Genomic DNA, 23,911 nt, shown 5'->3' with positions numbered 1-23,911 from the left:
GGTTCAGGTTGTATATCGAGCTGGGAATGCTGTCGAACTGCGCGTGAACCGGTCAGCCCAGATCAAATCACTAACTCAGTGAATCGGGCCGCGAGTTTGGGCTAGGATCCCTTTCTTATCGGACAAAATGGGCTATGGCCGTGCAGTTGTGCTATCACTTAGTCGTTTCAGACTGCTTATGCCAAGGGGCTAATGGGCAATATAAAACCATTTTATTTCTTGTGTGCTTTCGATGTGGGCATTGATGGAAGAGGGGAATGTGAAATAATTCATAAAGCATAAATGCATCCTTGGTATTTCTTGTGTGCTTTCGATGTGGCATTGATGGAAGGGGGGGAATGAGAAAAAATTCATGAAGCATAAATGCACCCTTAGAATTTGACTTGACTACCTCCAATTGAAGGGAAAAGGATAGCACCATTATGCTCTTTAAGTTTAATGCACATGTTTACACAACAACAGGTTATATAATATTAACTTTCAATAAATATCTTCACATTTATATATATATTATTGATTTTTAATTTTAATAATATATAAAATACATATTTATGACACTATTGATTTGATCATTAGTTTGATTGTAGTTCAACCATTAGTTTGATCATAATTCGACCTTTCATTCGACTATTGAATTATAAATCAGTAACTTTTTCGATTCAATGATTGATTCGATTCTAAAAATATTAGTAAAAATCAAATTGGAAAACACAAAATAATTTTCATCATAATTTCTTATATTAGTCATTCCAAAAGTTTTACCAACCATAAATATATATTTACCTTTAAACATATGTCTTTGAACAACCTAAATTCTAATATGTGTAAGTATGAAGTTGTTTTCAGATAAATCAAATCAAGGAAGTAAGTCACATCTAATTAGTATAAAAATAAACAATTTGTCAATTAAACAAAACATACTAACTTACATATCTTAACGGTACCTCCTTAGTCTTGTGGTGGCTAATTGCTTTAATAAAAAAAACTAAAATAAAAGTAAATAAATAAAGGTTTAATGTATATAAGAACACCCAAAATTTAGAGGGTGCAATTAATGCATTTCTTTTCAACTCATTTTAATACTTAAAGAACTCAATTGAATCCCATGTCACATCTAATTGAAATAGCCTCCTATGACTAAAGAGATTAAATCCTCCCACAATAAATACTTTTGACATGAGCACATTTTGAAAAGAAAAATAGTACATTTCTCAACCACTTTTCAAATAATTTAATGGCAAAATCATAAATTTATGATCTTTAATGGGCATTTGGGTTTGGAGTAGTCTGTTTTGAAAACTACCCTCAATGGGCTTATAAGATCAAGGACATAATCAGGCCCATCACAACGAAAGGCCAAGTTGAAAAACCCAGAGGAGTGTACACGTATACAATGAGAATATAAAGCTCAGCTAGTAGATACATCATACATCATACATCATACATCATACATTAAAAGATTGAATCTACACATGCAGGTGTTTAAAGAGGTAACAAGTGGATAGCTGAATCATTAAATATACTCATAAAATCCAGAGGAACAAGCGGGTAAGATAATGAATGAAAGAATCGATTAATTTAAGGTAAGTAGATTGGAATAGTTGACTGGGGGGCGTAGGGGTTGAGGGTAGACAATTTGAGGGCTACCGATGTGTATCCATCTTCAGGTGCGCCGCATGCACCGCCGCTGCAACGCCATTGGTCCACCATTTTCCTTTTCCTTTTCCGTTTCGTAATTGGAGACTTCACCGCTGGTCGACAAAAATGGGATCATAGTCCTAATTCCCCATTTAGGCTTAAAAGCACTTTCCATCCCCCAATTACGTTTACACCCTAAGAAAATATTTATGTGCATTATACCATTCCTTTTTATCTTGATCAATATAATAAAGCTAGGGGCAGTTTGGGAATAATTCTGATTGAAAAGCTTTTATTATAATACTTTCATTAGGAGTACTTTCCGTAAAAAAAATAAAAGAAAAAAATTTAAAAAATATATATTTTAACTCTCCTATATAAAAATTGAATAATTTAAAAATATAAATTTTTTAACCTTGATTTTTTTAAACCAAAGTAATTTTTACCCATCAAAGTGCTCCAATTTTTAGTTTTTTTATAATGTTTTTAAAAATCTATCAAAGATTTTTTTTAAAATAAAAAATTAAGAAACATATTTGACCTTTTTTTTAATCAGTCTCAAATGAACACTAGGTCAGCAAAAAGTGAGATTAAATAAAAGGTCTAAATAAACAAGTAAAAGTGATGTTCCATTTACAACTCCGGTAATTTAGAAGTGGATGAAGTGACCAATCCAAAGCTAAAAATGAAGTTAAGGGGGGCAGGCTGCAGAGAAGTTGATGGCAACCTAATAAACAAACAAAAACAGTTTATGGGATGAGAGGAGGAGAATGAGCATGGAGAGAGAGAGAGAGGAGATGGATGAGTGTGTACTTAAAACTGTCCTGAGTTCTGACAACAAAATTCAAAGAGATGGGACATCAAAGTGGCTCCTTAAGTGTCAAGTAGTGGTCCTTTAATGCATGTAGAAAGATGCAGAGATTAGATGACTTAAAAGCCCTTCCAAAAGCATGCCCATTTCTTTATTTTATAACCCCATTTTTGGAGCATCCCACAAAAAAAAAAAAAAAAAAAAAAAGTAACAAAGTTTTGGGTTTCTTTAATTCTTTAATTAATAATTAAAACCCCCCCTCCCTCCTCCCTTCTCTTCAATCTTCATGCTCATTGAGGAGTGTAGTTCTCTCTCTCTCTCTCTCTATACACTAAATTAAAAGAAGAATCAGTGGGGTGATTTTATATTAGGATTTTAAGGTTTTCTTAACCTCCTCTTTCCCCAATCTGTGGGCTGAAAGCTGATTAGTTTTGGTTTTTATGCCCAACCCATGCCCTGCCCTGCCTTGCCTTCCTTAATAATAATACTCTTTATACTTTTAACACAAATGCTAAACCTACGCGATTGTGACAGTGAAACTTGGAATTCTTTATTTATATACCCCAAAATTAAAAAACACAAAGTTTAAAGGCAAATCCACCAAACTAATCAGTGGACAGACAGCACAGAACCTTTGAATTTTTTATTTTTTTTAATTTGGATTTGTCATAAACCAAACCCCTTATCCAATGCCCTTCCACTTTCTAGGGTTAGGGCGTGGCATATTCTCTTTGATTGGTCAGATTAAACTAATCCTCACCCCCCTTTCTTTTTTCTTAATTTATCTGCTCTATGATATTGTAGATTAGTATGATCTGAATAGGACAGATGTGATGGTCCCTATAACAAATTCAGATTCAAATCTTCTTGGGTTAAGGGTTAGGTTTTCAACACTTTCATCTTGTTCCATTGCTAGACCCAACTCCCCACTTAATCTTCCATCTGTCTTTCACTTAGGGGGGTTGCAAAGAGATCAAGCCTTAGGGGTTCTGGTTGATTTCCATATGTCCAAAAGGGAAAGATCCCAGTGAAATTCAACCCAATTTATTTAATACTTTTGCCAATCAAAAAGTATAAAAAGGCTTAGGGGAAGGCAAGAAATGATATATATATATATAATATATATTTCAATGGACACCATCACATGACATGTAATATAAAAATAAAAGTATCATTTGTTTTTTGGGTTGGGAACCCATTTAAGAAATGTAATCTCTATAAGCTAAAGTGAAAGCTTGAGTAAAGTGCTTTTTTTTTTATCTATAAAGTAAAATCATTGCTCATTGTAAAAATAATAAAAAAAATTAATTTTTACCATAATTAAGAATTGTAAAAGAATTAATCCTATGAAGCCCAAGAAAAGCCCAAGAAAATTGAATGAAATGATTAGGGGTTTGTGAAGGACAATGATGCTTATAACTTTGGAAAAAGCTCCAAGTATTTAATCATTTCGTTATGACAAAACACATACCAAAAAGCCTAATAAAAAGATTAGAGATTATGAAAAATAATGATGCTTGAAACTTTAGAAAAGGAGGGTCGAAACATGTTGTTAGTCTAAAATTAGTTCCAAATGAAGCCTTTTTTTTTGGGTTAGCGATTTCAAAAGCCAAAAGCCAGAGTGTGAATGAAATGACTGAAGAGCATGGAGAATAATGAAATCCGTGTAGCTTTGAAAAAGTTACAACTACAACAAAACCATTTGAATTCTTCCACCAAATTAATTCCTTCGAAGCCTTCTGTTTTGCTGACCACCCATTTACTTTTATAAGGAAAGCATAATTAAAAAGAAACGACAAGTAACTGGGCTTTGCCATTTTCCCAACTTAGAAAAGTTCCAAATTAACAGAACCGAGTCCTCCTCTTCCACCTTCTGTAAGGCCGCGTTTGGGGCACCTCCCATTTAGCTGTCAATGGCCTTATTATTTTGACTAATGCATTGCTTATCTGTCAAGGTGTCATTTTGTGGCCGAGGAATTTAGGCTGAGCATGCGTGAGGGGATGAGAAAGGAGCCGTTTTCAGAGAATGCATGAATGTGGAAGTCTTCGATTCTCTCCTGATATGACACGTAAAATCGTGTTTGGTCCGGAAGAAAGAGTGTTTTACCATCGGATTTCACCCTTTCGGACAACCGATTTAGATGAATGGTCGTGGAAATTGCCTAACATGGAAAATTCTTGTGAATGAATTGTTCTTATGTGTGCTCAAATGGACCGAAGGAAACCTGGGACGAGATCTTGATGAAAGATTGAATCAAATCTGTGTTGAAAATTCAGAGGAATTATAATTTATACACACAAAATAAATAAATAAATAAATAAATTTTAAAATGGTTCATTAAATTCAGAAAATTACTTGATAAAAAAAAAACCACCGACTCAAGGGTGGCGTTCGTAGTGACCAAAACGAGAAAGGAAACGTGGTCAAAGGGGCAGAAGAGCGTGGGGGAACGGGCAAGCAGAAGAGCGTGGGGGAGAGAAGGACAAGTGAGACAATAAATAGAATATAAAATTCAAAAATCCATAATTTCCATATTAATTTACAGAAAGAACGAAACAGGAAACACACCAGCCTCGCTTCTTTTCTCTCTCTCCTCTTTCTCTCTCTAAGATGCTTCTGCTGCTGTTGTTGTTGGTGGTGGTGGTGGTCTTGTATTTGTATATCATAATTTCAACGTTTTTTAATGGATGCTTTGAGAGTAAATTAAGAATAAATTCCAGGCAAATGGGGTTCTCTGGAACCCTTTCACTCACATTTCCACCACCACCATCGAAACTGCTCTTCTCTTCTCTTCTCTCCCTCCGTCTTAATGGCTTCCTTGTCCCTTTTTCTCTCTGCATCCTCTCTGTCCTTTATCATCCCAGATTCTAGTGTTTCTTGAGAACCCATTTCTCCCTTTCAGGATTTGCCTTCTTCCTTAGTCAGCCACTTGCCTTACCTGGTACGCCTGCTTCTTTTTCTTTCTTATTATCTGTGTTTATGTGGTGTGTTTTGATTGTCTTTGTTAACCCTTTTTGGCTTTCTTTGATGGGTTTGTGCTCATGTTGACTCATTCCTTGTGATGTTACTAGTCCATGGCGAAAAGATCGTGATTTTGAGTTCGTTTTCTTGTCTGGGTGTTTACTTTTCCTTGTGTAGGGGGCCTGTATGCATGTCTAGTCATATCTTAATCTCCATCAATTCTTCGGCGTAACGATTGGTTTTTTGGTTTCTATATTAATCTATCTATTTGTTTGGTTTTTTTTGTAGGGTATCCCTTGAATCTTCGCCTGTTTCATTAGATAGAAGTCTAGTTTTTGGGTCCCAATTTCTCTTCCAGGTATTTTGTTTCTATTTTCCCCCTCTTGGGATTTTATGGGCATTTGATTTTACTAGGGTTTGGATGCGTATGGTCTTATTTCTGCAATCTTGATTAGTGTATGGGATGGAAATTGTTTTCCGCATCTACTTCTTATCTGGGTATGTATTGACCCTTTTTTTTATACTGCAAGGAATGAAAATTGTTCCCTTATTCGTCAAGTGTTCATATGACCGTTTTAAATATTGATCAGCCAATACTTTAAAATTGATTTTTGGCTGAATTTTCTTCTGGTTTACAAGCACCCCTTCCTCTCGCCAGGGTCTTTATTTGTATTCACTGATCGCTTGCATGTTGAACGAAACAACAATAAGAATTGCATTTTGGTTTCAATTGTGCATCTGGGCCTATATTTTTCTTTCCAAAGGTTTTGGTTTGTATATGCTGATGATCTTTTGCTGGGTTTTTTATTTGATGAAATTACAGAGAATATTTTTAGAGGGCTACAAAGCGGTCGGATCCATGTCCAGAGGAAAAGAAAACGAAATAGAGGATGAAGAGGGGAAGAGTTTATGTATGTGTGATTCTAATGTTAGAAATAGGAGAGGTGTGCTTGATGGGGATTCAGGTAATGGCTGTTGGGCGAGTTCCAGTAGTCCTCCGCCTGAAAAGATTAGGGCTCGTGGGACTGTAAGGAGATTGGACCCGAGTCGGAATGGATTCTCTTCCGGCGAGTGCAGGGTTGGTAGTTCGTCAGCTGTAGATACTCAGGATGCAGATTACTCTGATGGTCCCTCTCTCAGCTATGAAGTAGAGGGTCTGATCTTAGCTAGGGTCCCTAGATCAGAATATTGGAAGTTTTGTTTTGTGAACAAGCGGTACTTAACTCTTTTGAAGAGCGGTGAACTCTTTAAGATTAGGAGAGAGATTGGGGTCAAAGAATCGTCTGTTTTTATGTTAGCGAGTGGGGAAACTAGTTGGTGGGCATTTGATAGGCAATTTGAATCTCGTAGGAGGCTACCAATTTTACCATCAGATCCATGTTTCACATCAGCGGATAAAGAGTCGGTCTGCGCGGGGACCCATCTTATTGTTTCAGGCAGGGAGTTTGAAGGTGTTGTTATATGGAGGTACGAACTGGCAATGAACAAATGGTTCAAGGGTCCTTCCATGCTCAACCCAAGATGCATGTTTGCTTCTGCCAACTGTGGTGCCTTTGCTTGTGTAGCGGGTGGGATCAGTATGGTGAGTACTAAGGAAGTACTAAATTCTGCTGAAATATATAATCCAGATAATAAATCATGGGACACCCTTCCAAGAATGAACAAGAGGAGGAAGCATTGCTCAGGCTGTTACATGGATAACAAATTCTATGTGATCGGTGGGCAAGACGAAAAGGGTGAAGGTCTCACTTGTGGAGAAGCATATGACGAGGATAGAAAAGCATGGGACTTGATCCCAGACATGTTAAAAGATGCCCCAGTTTCAACTTCTGAATCTCCCCCTCTTGTTGCAGTTGTGAACAATGATCTCTACTCTCTAGAAGCTTCTTCAAATGAGCTGAAGGTGTATTTGAAGAAGACTAATTCATGGAGGCGGCTGGGAACAGTCCCCGTCAGGGCTGATTTTAATAGAGGATGGGGTGTTGCGTTCAAGTCTCTAGGCAACGAGCTGCTAGTTATAGGCGCATCCTCAGTTTCTTTTGCAGGTCATGGCATGACTATATACACTTGCTGCCCCGATCCTGATGCTGAAGAGTTGCTGTGGAAGCCTCTTGACAGTGGCAGAAACCGGCTTAGTCACTTTATCCTAAATTGCTCCATCATGATAGCTTGAGGTCAGCTCCTAAAGGAAGTCTTGCAGTAGAGAGTTGTTTGATAAATTATTCTGACTACCCAAATAAAAACTAAATTGGGAAAGTAGAAAGTTGGCATGAGAAGATGTTTCATTCTAATATTACACGAGGAGATCCTGCAAATTGTGCATGACTCTCCAAACTTTGTGCGATGGCATTTGGTTGATTTAAGGAATGTTGGTGAGTTTTCACCATGTCCCCCCTTTTCCTGTATGAATTCAAATTTCCCGGAACAGAAGTTTTATAACAGTTATGTTTGGTTTCACATCCTCAACATATGATGAACTTGATTTGATCAGCTGTTTTATCCTTCTAGGGGGTAGCTTTTTGTTTTGTTTCAGTTGAAGCTTGGTTTAGGCATCTAAAGATAGAGCTGAGCAACATCACATAGAATGTGTAAAACCCTGGTAGCAAGTTCTTTATTGATATGTAAAGCATTGTCCTTAAAAATGATGATTACCTTCTTCGTCCTAGATGATTTTGAAGATGGTATATTGATATCGCCTATTCACACCCTGCAGAATTGGGGCATGTCAATAAGGCCACAGGCGCAGGATCATAAGTGGGAACAAGCTTGAACGCCTGAAAAGGCAAACCCATGACTGATTCCTCTATGCCTTCTGCTCTGGAGCCTAATATGAAACATGTACGGGATAGTGAGTCCATATCAAGCTAGCTATAATGCAGTGATTCCTACAGGGAAGTGATGCCTTGGCTAGCTTTGGTCACAACATGGATGAGTTTATTGTTTGGGAAAGTTGGATTCCTGAGAAAGAAGGTAGAGATGAATTTTTTTTGCTTTCTTCTCTGCTCTGTTCATGAGATGATCACAATTGCCTTAAGTTGCCTCTCCCAAGCATAAAGAATATGTTTGGACAGAACCTTAGAAACCAAAATCTCTTTAACCGATAAGGATAAGGGAATCTCATGCGACAAAAGCTTATAATACGATTTAGCTAAAAATATGCCTTTCTTTGCATACAAAGTTGAATTAAATGTACGCAAAGCTTGAAAGGTACGAAGACTGATGTAGCATCTCCAATTCCCAATCAATGAAGTAGTAGTTTTTCTTTAGTCTTGGATTCCAATTGGGCGTGACTCATGTCCCTGCCTTCCAAAAGTCTAACACCTTGGTCATGATGTAACTCAAGGCCCCCATCACCAAAATGATTAAGAAGGGTCTGTCGAACCCTGGAAGAACTGAGTCGAAATTCATATTACAAATGTAAAAAAATAAAAAATAAAATAAAAAGAAAGAGAAGAAGACAAACTAACTTCAATTTGTTTGCAAAAGGACAAGCAAACTTCAATTCATTTGCAAGTCAACCTCCCATGAGCTTTTGGTTTTTGATTTGAATAGAAAAATCAAAATGTTTCGTATTTTTGCCAAATACTAAAATTAATTATTTAAAACAAGTAAAACACGATATCAAAATGAATTTGATCTATTAATACTTAATTTTTCATAGGAATAAAATAATAAAAAAATAAATAACTTAATACTTAATATTATTAATTATATTTAGCATAAAGTTAAAATTAAGTTCTATTTAAATTCAGGGGAATAAAACAAATACCACCTTAGTCGACCTCCATTTTAATACTCTTATATAAAAAACTTTACTTTTATTTATTCATTCATTTTAAGAATATTTTCATTTTGTTTTAATAATTATATTTTAAATGTCCAAAAGAATACATATTATGTGATTAGTAATAATGCACATAATATTTTAATTATATGCCCTTGAAGAAATACTTTCACATTGCTTCCGCAAAATAAAATTTTTTGCATAAGAGCCCGAGTGGGTGAATGGGTTATTTTTAAAGATTATAAGATAAGGGTTGAGATTTTTAACCCAATTAAACCTATTAAAGGGATTTAAACCTTTTTAACTCACTTGAACCATGATAGATTAAAAACATCAAAATCAATTATATGTAAGAATCTAAAGATTTTTATGTAGAAAAACTCCATACAATATGTAGATGAAAAATCCAAAGTTAGAGACTTCAAATCAACAATCTATTATATGAGAAAGTAATACACAAATTATCCGGCAAATATTACCTTTATACTTACTCTAACCTATACTCTAATTCATGTTTGTGCCGCAACACCTTATGTGCTCCGGTGGATCTTGACTCAACTCCTAAGTGGATGCTGTTTCATAACCCAACGAATGAAAAGTCAAATATATTTAAGAGTTTTGAATTAAATATAAAGAGTAATAACTTAAAAGTTTAGGTACATCCACATTTTTTAAGAACATTTCCAATGAGCTAGTGGACTTGGAATCAATTTAAAAATCATATTTTATAAAAATAATAATTTAGAAAGTTAAGAATTTTAGAAGGATTTGGAAGATTTTATATTTTAAATTCGAAAATATTTTTTTAAAAATTCTCAATTTAAAATTCATTTCCAAATTATTTTCATTATTTAGAAATGTTTTTTTTTTTAATTCTTAATTTAAAATTCTTTCCAGATTAATTTTATTTATAATTTTCACAAGTCCGCAATATCTTTTGAGTCATTATTCTCAAATAAGTCAACCATACTTATCTCCAAACTTGATTATATAACAATTTTGAACCTTCAAATGAGTGTAAATCATGAAAAAGTACAAAAAAGTAAGCAAAGTCCTAAACCAAGATAGATGGAATAAAATTGTCAACTTAATCCAACTAGGCAAATTCAAATTCAAATTCAAATTCAAATCTTATCTCAAAGGTAGCAAAAACTCTTAAACTAGAGTCCAACCAAATTTATGGCATATCAAAACCCAAGTCACAAAATCTCCTAATGTCACCTCTTCCAAAAGAGTCTAGAGACCCATGTGAACAAAACTAAAAATAGTTCATTATAATCTTGAAATTAAAAATTCAACGAAAATGGCAAAAATCTTAGTCGGTATCTTTTGATACCACATACATAAAGGGTGACAACAATCTCATCCTTGTTACAAACCCTAAGCCAACACCTAAAGAAGATAAAAAAAAGAACCTCAACCAAAAACTAAATTTCAAATTTTGACTATTTATCAATCTTCACATGTGAGAAGCTCGTGTTCTTGATTTGGAAAAAAGACATATAGTCGTGAGTGTTAAAAACATTTGAGAATTTAAAAAAAAAATATTAATACTTTTTTAGTATTAAATTTTAAAAATAAAATTAAAAAAATATTAATAATTTTTAAAATTTTAATTATAAAATATAAATTGAAAAACGAAAATACAACCGAAAATATCTTTAATTAATAAAAAAAATATTCAAAATGTTACTAAATTCATGTATTAAATTGGCTTAATAGGATCGTCTTGCAGACGTGATACAAACATGCCCAACTTTACAAAATTTTTATTTCCTTTGCTGGTCCCACATCCAGCCCAAATTTCCAATTTTGGTAAGTATGGACCCGGTGGATTTCGAATTATGGGATGGGCTGTAGAAGATGGGCCGTGCTGGTTGGGTAGTTTTCTCGGGAATTTCCTAATTCCTACTAGGAAAACCAGGAAAGAGCAGGAAAATAGAGAGAAGAAAAAAGTGTCGTGTCTCTGCCGCAGCTCTTCGCAGGGAAGCGACGAGTGAAGAATTCCACGCTGCTCTAACTGCGTAAGAATCCGTTTACCGTGATTTCTGCAATTCCAGTTCCTCCATTTTTCCTTTTCTTTGTATGTCACTTCCATGCAGAACTTGTCATGAATTCCATCCTGAATTTTACTTCACTTCCCTTTTATTTGTACTAAACGACTTCCGTTTCGATTTTAGGCTTTAATTTATAGTCTTGAATTTGAAATAGGGGTCTCCTAAAGTTGTTCTGCAAAGTATTCTAAAGTTAGGGCTTTTTCTCAACTTTAGGGTTCTCACCTTTTTTTGTTAGGGTTTTGATTCTGGAAGGGTTCTTCAGAAGCTATTGATATGAAAACTTAGGGGTTTTCTGGTTCTGGACTGTGGATCCTTTTCGGTTGTTTGTTAAACAGTAGTATTTTGGGTTGTGATGGCTGTGAATAACAATAATCCACCCAAGAACCTTGGGGCTTCTTCTTCGCCCTTTGGCAATGCCGGAATGGGTTCTCCTGCTATGCCTGCAAATCCTGTGTTCTCGCAACCGCAAGCTCAGGGGCAAATTGGGGGTGGCTTTCAGGGTCAGTTTCAGCTGTCCCAGGCTCATCAAGCCCATGTCATTGCCCAGGCACATTCTAAAGCACAAGCTCATGCCCAAGCTCAAGCGCAGGCTGCCCACGCCCAGTTCCAAGCTCAGTTACAGGCTCAAGGAATGACCCTTAATCAGTCCCAAGGCATTGGGATTGGGAATATGGGTGGATCTTCACCCTCCATAGGAGCACCCGGCAATTCAAACATGAAACGGACTTTGCAGAAGCCTCCAGTACGCCCTCCTGGCCCTTTAGGTGCTAATACTATCTCTCCTTTGAAAGTCATGGAACTTACACCTGCTGCCCGCAGAAAGAAGCAGAAGCTTCCAGAGAAGCAATTACAAGATAGAGTGGCAGCAATTCTGCCAGAGTCTGCTTTGTACACACAACTCCTTGAGTTTGAGAGTCGAGTTGATGCTGCTCTAGCTAGGAAGAAAATTGACATTCAAGAGGCACTTAAAAACCCTCCTTGTGTTCAAAAAACTCTTCGAATTTATATTTTCAACACTTTCGCTAATCAGATTCGCACAATTCCCAAGAAGCCAAATGCAGAGCCACCTACCTGGACCCTCAAGATAATTGGGAGGATCTTGGAAGAAGGGGTAGATCCTGACCAGGCTGCAATGCTCCACAAATCAAATGTCTCGTACCCAAAATTCTCGTCTTTCTTCAAGAGAGTCACCATTTCCCTTGACCAGAGACTATATCCTGATAACCCTATTATTATATGGGAGAATGCTCGATCCCCAGCACCTCATGAGGGCTTTGAGGTAAAGAGAAAGGGGGATAAAGAATTTACTGTGAATATACGGTTAGAAATGAATTATGTGCCTGAGAAGTTTAAGCTTTCTTCAGCTTTGATGGAAGTTCTTGGTATTGAGGTTGATACACGCCCAAGAATTATAGCTGCAATATGGCATTATGTGAAGGCTAGAAAATTGCAGAACCCCAATGACCCTTCATTTTTCAATTGTGATCCGCCTCTTCAGAAAGTGTTCGGGGAAGACAAGATGAAATTCACCATGGTGTCACAGAAGATATCACAGCATTTGTCTCCTCCGCAACCTATACATTTGGAACATAAGATCAAGCTTTCGGGGAATTGTCCAGCTGGAAATGCATGCTATGATGTGTTGGTTGATGTCCCCTTTCCAATACAGAAGGAATTGTCTGCTTTATTGGCTAACACGGAGAAAAACAAAGAGATCGATGCATGTGATGAAGCAATTTGTTCTGCTATAAGAAAGATACATGAACACCGTCGGAGGCGGGCATTCTTTCTTGGGTTTAGTCAATCTCCTGTGGAATTTATTAACACTTTGATTGAATCTCAAAGCAAAGATCTGAAGCTAGTGGCTGGGGAAGCTAGTCGCAATGCTGAAAAGGAGCGGCGATCGGACTTCTTCAACCAGCCATGGTAATCTCATCTACTATTTGCTGCAGTTATTATATTTCTTTCTTTGTTTTTTTTCATACAATTCCAGCAAGTATGTACCGACTGTGACTGATTTTCTGACAACCAACATTAGGACTTACTATAAAAATATGGGCAGTGGATTAGAGTGGGTATATAGGAGGTTCCATCTTTGATTCCAAAAAAAAAAAGGATAAAAATGTTTTACACTCTCATCCCAGATCTTACCGTTATTGGATATATTTTCCGTGTGGGTGGTTGGGATTGGATGGGATGAAGAAGAACCATTTGGGAAGATTCAATTGTGCTCTCCTCAGAATAATAGTACTCTTTTGCCATCACTTGAGTTGTAAAATTACCAAAACTCGGCCCATTATATTATAATGTTGTATCATATGCTTCCTATTTAGTCATTGTTGTTCTAGATTTAAGCTACACCTTCCCATATTTTAGCTTCTAAGAGATTTGACATGTGAGGTGTATTTTGAAGTTGAGATATATTTTATCGTACCTGAGGTGATACTATTCCCTAATTATTTTTATTTTAATGAATCTAATAGGGTTGAAGATGCTGTCATTCGTTATCTGAATCGCAAGCCAGTTGCTGGAAGTGACGCTCCTGGGAGTACATGAAAAGGTTAATTGTTGAGCTGCTGATAGGCCAGTAGTTTGTCATTTCCTCTTCTGACTTCATATCTATGGATCATTTTGACGTCATTTTGGGAGTTGCACAGATTTTATCTGATCTTTTATGCTGTTGATGGAAAGGAATGTTGGGTGCTCATATAAGAAAATATGCTCTGTAGACTATTTAGAATGAAAATGATGAGCATGATTAAGGAGTGAACATTGTAGTGGTATGATGCTGTCTTCGTGCAGAATGTTTAATTTATAAATGATAGATTCTTTTTCTGTTTGAAGTTTCCTTTTCTATCAACTTATATCATGGAGGTTGAAACATTATGAATATAGAAATGTCTTCTAATGAAAGACATCCCTTTGGAAATCATCTTGATTTCCTACTTAATTGTATCTAAACAAAGAGGGTGGCAAAGTGGACTTAATTTACTTCTTTGCACATTTTCTGCTTTCAGATTTTAGGCTAATTTACCCAAAAGGATAACCTGGGTGCTGTAAAGAATTGTCAATTTTGCTTCAGGAAGCAGGGTTAAAAAAAAAGAAGAAAAAAAAGGGGAGAAGATCAGAGAATCAGAAAACATATATTTACAGGAATAAAAGTATTACTCCCTGCCATTCTTGGAGAACCCTTTTACAATGTCATAGTATCTGAGCTCCCAGATTTGTAGCTTTATGAGGCTGCATGATTCCAAGGAATCATAGATGCCCTTTACCAGGAATCAGACCTGTCGCTTCCAATCAGGGCTGTGTCGGATGGGGCATCAATGGAATCTGATGACTGATCTAGATTTTCAGGCATATTTGCAGTGGGACGGATGGCTGCATCATTTCATTTTCAAACACTCGTGTTAAGGGGAGCGCAAGTAGCAAGCTACTTGGTGAACATTGTGTAGTCAGTTATGAATTATATGGTATTTCATGTTTGGTATTTCCTTTATATTTTTGACTGAGTGTGCGTGGAAGGGGGAGAACGAGTCATTGTTTGTTGGTAACAGAAGCTTTTAACAAAATTGAGTTGCTGCATTTGCTTGTAAAATGATGTATTTTCCTTGAATCGTCTGGCTTCCATCTTTCCTATTTCCTTAACAAGAACTATCTGTTCACTTTGAATCTCAGACTTCCTTCTTTGGATATTGAAAAAGCAAATAGGTAATTTAGTTTAGTCGGGACTTTTGGTAGAGATTTATAGTCCCAGGTTCCATTTCTGTGGCTAGTTAAATGCCCTAGATTACCTAGTGTTAATTGTGGTGGACACAATTAGCACCCCCCAAGGTTTGGGCCCAACTTTTCTTACTTGCGACTTGCGAATTACCATAAGCTAATCCAATGGGCCCAACTTATATGAGAAATAAAGAAAAGAAAAGGGCAATATATACAAATTGGTGTACCATATATACATTTTTTTCATTTCTTTCCCTTTTATTTCTATTAAATTAATCATCAATTTTTATTTTTATTTTCAAATTTGTATATTTCATTATCAGAACTGAACTAGAGAAATTGTTTTGAATTTTATTTCTTTCTGTGTTTCTGAGATGCCCTCGCAAAAGCGACGGAAGAACAAAATTGGGACAGGTGGCTAATGAGTGATTAAGAGAAAAACAAAAGGGTAAATATGGTAATTTAAAATTTGACCCCGATATCTTAATTCTTACCCCACCCCGGATAAGGCAGAGAAGGGGAGAAAAGGAGAACAGCAAATGGCGGGAAAAGAGAAGGCGTGGTGCGGGAATGGGAGAGCGAAGATGGAAGGAGATGTATGCTGGAGAAAACAGGTGGATCAGAATCTGAAGAGGCTCCACTCTCTTCTCTTCGGATCCGATCTCGCTCTCCACGAAGGTGATTTCTCGTCGGCGCAAGTCCTTGGCCTCAGTCTCATCGGCTTCCTTGATTCTCATTCTCACTCCGACGTCGATGAAGCCTTCATTCGTCCCATTCGCTCCCAAGTTTACTCGAAAATCCATCAAGCTCGCCGATCACTCATTCCTGATTCTGATCGGTCTCTCTCTTCCCCTCTCTCTATCTTTCTCTCTCTGTACTGTGGAATGTGTATTTTCTTGGAAAATCTTTGGAAAATCTTTGGAAACTCTAAGGACGTGTTTAATTTTGTAAAATTGGTGTTCAACTTAACACTGTTTGATTTCAAATAGTGCGAGAGAAAGAATTAAAAATAGGAAGTCTCAAATTCTGATAGTTAGTTTGTCATGAAAAACAGAAACGACAATGAAATATGATGAAAATTGTTCAATACTTGTTCACTTTGGGGAAAAAAAAAAAGCTCAAATTTTTCTTGTTTTCCTGTACCTCTTCTTTGCCTTTTTCAGGCCTTGCAGAACTTCATGGAAAACCTATAAATAACTGTAGGACTTAAGGGGTGATAGTATGTTTGATTTCTGAGAAAGGTAGGAAAACGAATTTTAAAATTCTGAACCTTAAGTTCTTTCAATGTTTGGGATGAGAGAAACCTAAGATTCCACTCAATTGAGTTTAATACAATTATTTGGCTCACTTGAGATCAGATTTCATTCAATGGAGACAAAAGCAACATTTAGCACATGGTTCAGAATTTTGGTATATTTTATTTGTTCCTTTCATAAGTTTTCTCAGCATCTCAATAAAAAGACATTGATAAATTTCTTGAGGTAGGTTTACCAAATGAAGGACTGTGACCACATTCTGAAAATCTATGATTTAAGATGGTGATGGTTTCTGCTTTATATGCCTTCAGCCAAGCATTTGAACAGGCAGGAAGAGTTCCAGGTCGTGTTTTTGGCATGAGAGGTGATATTGACATTGAGAAGATTAAGCAGTCAAAGTATTTCCGTGCTCTTCTTCAGCAATCAAAGGGAGGAGCTGCAAACGAATTGGTGTGTAGTTAAACAGCAAGCTTTTACCTTCCAGATTTAAAACCTTTGTTCTGATCTCTCCATCAAACATTGCACCTGTATATTATGACACAAGATTGGGTGAAATTTAACCAGTATTTTTTTGGCTTTGTCTCAGGTGGACCAATTAGGCAGGCAAGACCAATTGAGTTTCAAGGCATCCAAAGTTCTGACACAATCAAAGTTGATATCCTTGTATGGAAATGACAAGAGTTCATACAAGAGTTCTATGCACTCAAAGAGTAACAGCTCTGAGGACTGTGTTATTGTAGAAAAGGCTCACTCATATCACAGTCATCCTAAAGGTCAAGGTGCCTCTGCATTTTTGAAAGTTGAAGAGGAAGAAAGAGCCCATGGAAATGGTTTGGGGACAAAACGTGGACACATGGAAATTAGTAGCCCCGGGAATGATATTGCGAAGTCGCCATCAAGCAATGAAGAAACCCAAAACGATGGTTTTGGTAAAGGTTTTGTAACTGCCAGAGCAAAACTGGTATCCATTTTACTTCTTGCAAAAGTTTTTCTCTGTTTTTTTATTTTATTTTATTTATCTGTCAGCATCATCAACACCTGAGGGATAATTTTTTTCTTCTGTCTTAATCAATTGACTTTTTTTAATGCCCTAAACATGCATATAAATAACCATTACAAAACCCTACCTCTAGCATACTTGCTAGGACAGCCATCACTGAATGTTGCTGGGAATAGATTATGACAAGCTTGAATACTAACAATTGAATTTCAAGCATTATCTAGTTTTTGGGACATAAAAAATCAGCAGTGATGGCTCTATTCTGTTTTTGCTTTAAAAAGGTATTCTGGTTGCAGCACAATAGTTAGTTAGATGCCAAGATAAACTTGAAAACAGACCATTAGACTGTCCAACTCTTGTTATAGCTTGAGCCTGCAATGAACTTGGTGAAACTTGTCCCTTCCAAGTTAGTGCATGCAACGTGGGAATTTTCTTGATGTCTCTGAATATGTAGTAAGCTTGATTAACAACTTCTAAAATTGATATTTGCTTTCCCCAAAGGGCAGGAATGGTATATCAAATCATTCAACCTAGGTCACTGAGTGTTTCTATAATTTGTATCTGTTCCATCATCGCAAAGAAATGTGTTAAAGAAAAGGGATAGGAGCATCATTTTTGATTTCTAAGTAAATAACCATGATCTGGAAATATCTCAGGTTGGCAGTTGCTAGATATTATCTGATACTTCTTGGCAGTACTGTTATTGTTTTGATCTTGTCGTTTTTGTAGCAATGTCAATGTCCTTGTATCTTCTGTGTCATAGGAAATGGATGCAAGGCAAAGACGAGGTTCAGCAGGGTCACCTAGTGCTTCTGTTTCACCTCAAAGTGATAACAATTTCACCAGTAGGGGTTATGGTGCAAAATCATATGGTTTTCCACGCCGTGGCATCCGTGGTAATTTTGTTCCTCCTATCAGATCCAATGGGGGCAATGCTAGTAATATGACCTCACAAATTGCAGGAAAGGGCGATGATGCTTTAGATGACTCAACAAAGAGATGGTTAGTTCTATGATTTGTTCTTATTATATTAGAAATGTGGTTTAAATTTACCTGTGCTTTCTTTTAACAGCTTTCAGTAAGTGGCATCCAAAAGGAGCTTTAAACCTCTAACGATATTTTTGCTGGAAAAAGTTTATAGAAAACCTGTGGCTCATAGGAGCCACTCTCTGGTGCAATGGTAGAACTATCAGCTCTCATATTTGAATGTGCAGGTTTGACTCTTGAGAATGACCATTCCATGCAAAAATGAAAGTTAGGACCATAGCTGACTTCTCCTGGGACCCTCCTTCATGAGATTGGCCTTGGGTAAATGACCTTAAAGCAGTGATTTTATATCAAGTGTTAGGCTAGCTCCACAACATTGTGAGGATTGTGCAATCAAGTCCCACCAGCTTGTTTGACACAGTAAATGTTTGATACCATATCAGTAGTTTTCTAATGCTCATATACATTCAACTTTCTTTCCTTTTTCTTATGCATCTTCTCTCTCTCTCTCTCTCTCGCTATCTCTCTCTCTACCTTTGAGTTAAATGTATGATGGTGAAGTGATAGGTATAACTTCATGTTTTAATGCATTTTATATTTTGATTTTAGCTTGGAAATGTTATATGGGCCTGATGGTGAAGTTCCTGAGAAATTAAGGAATTTGGAACCTCGTCTTATTGAACATGTCAGTAATGAGATAATGGATAGGGATCCCAATGTTCGGTGGGATGATATTGGTAATTTAAGATACTCCAAGCTCCCTTTGATTTTCAAATTGTGGCAATTTATTTAAGCTTGTTCTAACTTATGCACATCACCTACAATGTTGTAGCTGGTCTGGAGCATGCTAAAAAATGTGTAACTGAGATGGTTATATGGCCTTTATTACGTCCTGACATATTTAAAGGCTGCCGTTCTCCAGGAAGAGGTCTTCTTCTTTTTGGTCCACCAGTAAGTACTCTTTTATATGGTAGATAAAACATCACTGATTCATAATTTATGTAGTTTTTTATTTTTATATTTTTTTTTCCTCATGTTTTAGGGAACAGGTAAAACAATGATTGGGAAAGCTATAGCTGGAGAGGCTAAAGCAACATTTTTCTACATATCTGCCAGTTCATTGACAAGCAAGTGGGTATGTATATTTCAACTTGTGTGATGGTTTTCTCATGGACTCATCTTTTGGAAAATTGTCCGGTGATTGTTGTTGCTTCAAAGTGCAGCAGGGTTTGTTAAACCTGATAAAATGCAATGACTATACCTTGATAGAGACATATTCCTGTAATTTAAATTGTTTGCTTCTGGAATTCACCAATTTGATGTTTGAACCTTTTTATTGACTGCTGAACTTCTGATTTCCTTTCCACCTTTCCCCAATAGAGTCCTTCTCTAAATAAATCAGGTTAGTTCAGGGCATAGGTATCACTGTCTCACTGTGACACCCGAAAACTGTCTATGCCCACATTTTATAGTTTTAAAGCACGGCCAGACCTGCCAGGGTAGCCTAGTTGGTCAGAGTGAATCCTGGGAAGCGTGGTCCCAATAAGTGGCATATGGTCCTAGTTTTGAATCCTGTCACTGATGATACCTTAAATTTACCCAGTACTGGTTGTTGCGGACAATGATGAAAATATCGGTAATCACGGATATATCGGAGATTTATCGCGGATATTTTGACACAAAATATCGATAAACAAAAAATTCATTAAAACTTATGAATATGTAAGAAAAAACTCTTAAAAATGAAATTAGAAGTATAATAAACATTTTAAAATTGTTTTGTTGAAATTATATATATATAATTTGCAATATTAAATTTAATTATATAGTGTCGGCTGATAAGAAATGTGAATTTTGTAAGTATAAACTCATTATGAAGTTAAATTATCACGAATATACTAATTATATGATTTAAATATATTACTATATTAAGTTAATTTACTTACCTCTATAGAAAATATATTAATTAATTGTAAAAATGTACTAATTTAAATTCAATGTTATACTAATTTAAAAATGTACTAAGTTAATTTATGCTCAATATACTATTATTACACTTGAATACAAAATAAAATAAAATAATTAATTTAAAACTAAATTATTGCAAATTTACTAATTATGTTATTTAAATATATTTATGATTTTTATTTTAAAATATTGTTACATTTTGATACAAAATACTTTTATTTAAAAATATTGATAATTTTATTTATGATTTTATATTTGTTTTATATTTAATTAGCATACAAAATAAATTATAAGATAATTAAATTAACTTATTTATAATAATTTAATTTTTTACCGATTTTTCACCGATATATCTTCGATATATCCAATATATCTCTGAAATTTCAACGATTTTTTCCCATTTATGGTCAATATTTTGCTTGTATGACCGATATATCCATGATTACCGATATATCATCGATATTTACCGATATTTTCGTCAGACGATATATTTTATCTATATATCGTATCCATCTTCTCCGATACATGATATATCAGCGATATATCTTGATATTTTCTTCCTTGGTTGCGGAGTGGTTGGCACCGCAAGGTTTGGGTCCCATGGAGAGTTCTAAGGGCTTGGTCATGGTAGGTTCCTCGGTTATCAAAAATAAAATAAAAAAGTGCTGCCAGTTGCTTCAATGATTTTGGGCAACCCTCACAACCACTAGGGATCTACTTATTGAACGGGTATTACAGATGTTTCTTACACTGCTTATCAACTATAGAAAGATAAACACAAAGTCTCAGAGCTCATGTGGAAACTATTTTTGAAAACAATTTTTTGTTCTTTAGAGCAAAAAACAGTTACCAATTTTAAAAACATGTTTGACAAAGTTTGGATTAAAAACAGTTTTTGAGAATTTGTTAAAAAATAGGACAATATCTTTAGAACAAAATTCAGGTGCTTTTAAATGTTATTTTTAAAGAGTGATTTGAAAAACAATTGGAAATACAGATAATAAGCTGGAAACTTTTGCATTATATACAAGTCCACACTATCTTCATGGAAAAGAGGTTGAAAAAATTGTTTTCAAAAACCTTACCAAACAGGCTCTCATTTTCTTGGACAAAATTTGTGATCATTACACCTGAACTGGAAAGGAACAAAATATCTTCAGGATTCTTCTATGCTTTTCATAATCTTTATGTATGAGAGCTTTTTTTTCTCCTTATTGTTGGCCCCACTTGCTTGTTTATCATTAGTACAGATTTGATGTGTAGGAATGTAGTGCATTATATGATCAAATTGTGGATACTCCATTTTGCCTATATTACTTCATTTGGTCCAGATGTTTAACATGTCATCTGGTTACTGTAGATTGGTGAGGGTGAAAAGCTAGTGAGGGCTCTTTTTGGAGTTGCCAGTTGCCGCCAGCCTGCTGTAATATTTGTTGATGAAATAGATTCACTTCTGTCTCAGGTAAGCCAAGTTCTGCTTTATAAATGGACTAGGAACCTGAAAAGATGGTGCATATGCAGCCTACTGGCTGCACCGTAGTCCACTGTTAAAGGTTGGGGAATCCTGTCAAGGAGATGATTGACATTGTTTGGTTGCTTTTCCAATCAGAAATCTGTGTTTGATCCTTGGGAAAGTGGTTTACATAGGATCCAGTGTGCAGTTATGCCAGTACACCATTAGATGAGTCTACTTAATTTTTTAAATGACCACTTTTCCGGTTTCCTTAGAAACTAATCAATAAGTTTTTCTTATGAAATGTTTTGCTGAGAAATTCTAGATGGTTGCAGCGCAAGTCAGAAGGTGAGCATGAATCAAGTAGACGGCTCAAAACTCAGTTTCTCATTGAAATGGAAGGCTTTGACAGTGGGAGTGAGCAAATTCTGCTTATAGGTAATTTTTGGATGTCTGTTCACTTGTTTAACTTCAATCTGTGATGCTGTTGTAGTGAAGGTTTTGACTCAGTGATTGATGACTGGGAGCCCCAAGTGTTGAATATTAATATTTCTATTTAATTGGCTGCTTATTTTCTTTACAAAATTGGCCTCAAAATGTTGTAATTACACCATCTTTAATGTGATTACTATTTGGTTAGAACTTGGGAAATACTTTTTCTGTCTTTGAAATGATAAAGTAATTTTTGTTTAAGGAGTACTTTTAAAATTCTAACCAACCAGTGTCTTTATATTTGTAACTTTTGAGTTCAATTAGAAAGTATATATCCCAGCATATGTTCTGGATGAGTGGAATTGAAACCTGTAGTTTAGTGTAAATATATGCTATAAATGATTGCAACTTTGCATTTGGCATCAATTTCTATCCTAGTCAAAATTGCACTGGTCATTGGAAATTTCTACATTGATTTGGTGTGTCACTTGACATTTGATATCAGTCTGCTCTTCCAAATATAACCCATGTTGCAGTTGTGCATTTATTTTACAAATTGGTGCATTATCCAGGAGCAACTAATAGACCCCAGGAACTTGATGAAGCAGCAAGGAGGCGACTTACCAAGCGACTCTATATTCCCCTCCCTTCTTCAGGTGCAATTTACACCCTCCCCTTTTCTAATCTTAGACCATTTTTAAAAAATTTAGAAATTATTGGCTAACCACTGGTTTTGGGGATAAAGAGGCAAGAGCATGGATCATACGAAACCTCTTAGAGAAGGATGGATTATTTAAGCTTTCAAAGGAGCATATTGATACCATATGCAAGTTAACTGAAGGTATCTGCTCCAAACAGTTCAGAGCTACACCCTTTTGGCTTCCATGGAAGTTTCCTCGCTTATTATTCTTATTATTATTCAGGGTATTCAGGATCAGATATGAAGAACTTGGTGAAGGATGCATCTATGGGCCCACTGAGAGAAGCTCTGAGGCAGGGCATAGAAATCACAAAGCTGAAAAAGGAGGATATGAGGCCAGTAACTCTTCAGGTAATAATACAGAGTCATACATAAACTGCTCATTCATGCAAGTTTGGTCGTTTTAACTTAATAAATTGAGCTTCTTCTGTTTTTTTTTTATGTGTAGGACTTTGAGAGTGCTTTGCAAGAGGTGAGGCCCTCTGTTTCTTTGAATGAACTTGGTACATATGATGATTGGAACAAACAATTTGGAAGTTTGTCACTCTAGGGGTCAAGCTTGTTTAATGTAGTTTGAAGATAGAGGAAAACTAGAGCTTTGTAAGCAGCCTTTGGTAACTTCAGCCAGTCCATGAAGTTTTCAGAAGCATAACCTCTGGAATAACAATTATCATTCACTCTTAGGTTTGCAAAAATTTGATCAAGGCACCTTCCTGTTGGATTATACTGTAGTCTGGCAGAAGTTTTTCCCCTAGTGTCACACCTTTAGCATGAACAACCGCATGATATGTTTAGCAAACCAACAAAAATTTTATTTGTTTGATTCCAGTCCGTGATTGGCCCCATTTGATTGCTAAGAAAAACAATTTATTAGGTTCCAAAATTTTTCCATTTACGATGATTTCCAAATATTAAAATTCTGCATATTTCATTAGATCTTTATCCATGTTAGACGAATTGTCGGATTCAACTGCCTTTTCCTTGTCTTTATTCTCTCTAATCAAGAGGGGCATACGCATGGGGGAGGACAACCGAGTTTTCTTTCAGATTAAGGACAAAAGCATCCTCTAAAAACCTTCGACTACTACTGTATTTATTGCAAAAATAAACCTTTCCATGTCGCCTTGTTGTGTTGTCTTT

The 23,911-nt window shown here is 35.8% G+C and overlaps 3 protein-coding genes across 7 annotated transcripts; all 3 read left to right on the top strand.

Moving 5' to 3' along the window:
• The first annotated feature begins 4,896 nt into the window (after positions 1–4,896).
• LOC100267013 (F-box/kelch-repeat protein At3g27150) lies at positions 4,897–7,901 on the top strand. Of its 4 annotated transcripts, none has more exons than XM_010662460.3 (3): positions 4,897–5,391; positions 5,700–5,769; positions 6,235–7,901. In XM_010662460.3, the coding sequence occupies exon 3, from the start codon at positions 6,271–6,273 to the stop codon at positions 7,582–7,584; it is 1,314 nt and encodes a 437-aa protein (XP_010660762.1). In that variant the 5' UTR covers positions 4,897–5,391; positions 5,700–5,769; positions 6,235–6,270; the 3' UTR covers positions 7,585–7,901. The 4 variants fall into 4 exon arrangements, with proteins under 4 accessions (XP_010660762.1, XP_059598601.1, XP_002273717.1 ...); XM_059742618.1 differs by having other exon boundaries at positions 4,990–5,391; positions 5,700–5,909; XM_002273681.4 differs by lacking the exon at positions 5,700–5,769 and having other exon boundaries at positions 4,990–5,391.
• A 3,047-nt stretch (positions 7,902–10,948) lies between these two features.
• LOC100261825 (SWI/SNF complex component SNF12 homolog) lies at positions 10,949–14,095 on the top strand. 2 transcript variants are annotated; one of them, XM_010662457.3, is made up of 3 exons: positions 11,073–11,219; positions 11,488–13,178; positions 13,736–14,095. In XM_010662457.3, exons 2-3 carry the CDS (start codon positions 11,605–11,607, stop codon positions 13,806–13,808), a joined length of 1,647 nt encoding a protein of 548 aa, XP_010660759.1. In that variant the 5' UTR covers positions 11,073–11,219; positions 11,488–11,604; the 3' UTR covers positions 13,809–14,095. The 2 variants fall into 2 exon arrangements, with proteins under 2 accessions (XP_002273749.1, XP_010660759.1); XM_002273713.5 differs by having other exon boundaries at positions 10,949–13,178.
• Positions 14,096–15,448: 1,353 nt separating this feature from the next.
• On the top strand, positions 15,449–23,614 carry LOC100256552 (ATPase family AAA domain-containing protein FIGL1). The gene is made up of 13 exons (XM_003633719.3): positions 15,449–15,813; positions 16,543–16,681; positions 16,818–17,192; positions 17,995–18,233; positions 18,828–18,955; positions 19,051–19,169; positions 19,261–19,353; positions 21,547–21,648; positions 21,975–22,077; positions 22,644–22,727; positions 22,817–22,912; positions 22,995–23,122; positions 23,220–23,614. The coding sequence occupies exons 1-13, from the start codon at positions 15,515–15,517 to the stop codon at positions 23,319–23,321; spliced, it is 2,007 nt and encodes a 668-aa protein (XP_003633767.1). The 5' UTR covers positions 15,449–15,514; the 3' UTR covers positions 23,322–23,614.
• Positions 23,615–23,911: the final 297 nt, after the last annotated feature.

The sequence above is a fragment of the Vitis vinifera genome, chromosome 14 (assembly GCF_030704535.1).
Source record: "Vitis vinifera cultivar Pinot Noir 40024 chromosome 14, ASM3070453v1".
Taxonomy (NCBI): Eukaryota; Viridiplantae; Streptophyta; class Magnoliopsida; order Vitales; family Vitaceae; genus Vitis; species Vitis vinifera.
The sequence above is the reverse complement of the archived record's forward strand: the minus strand, read 5'-3'. Positions and strand labels throughout refer to the sequence as shown.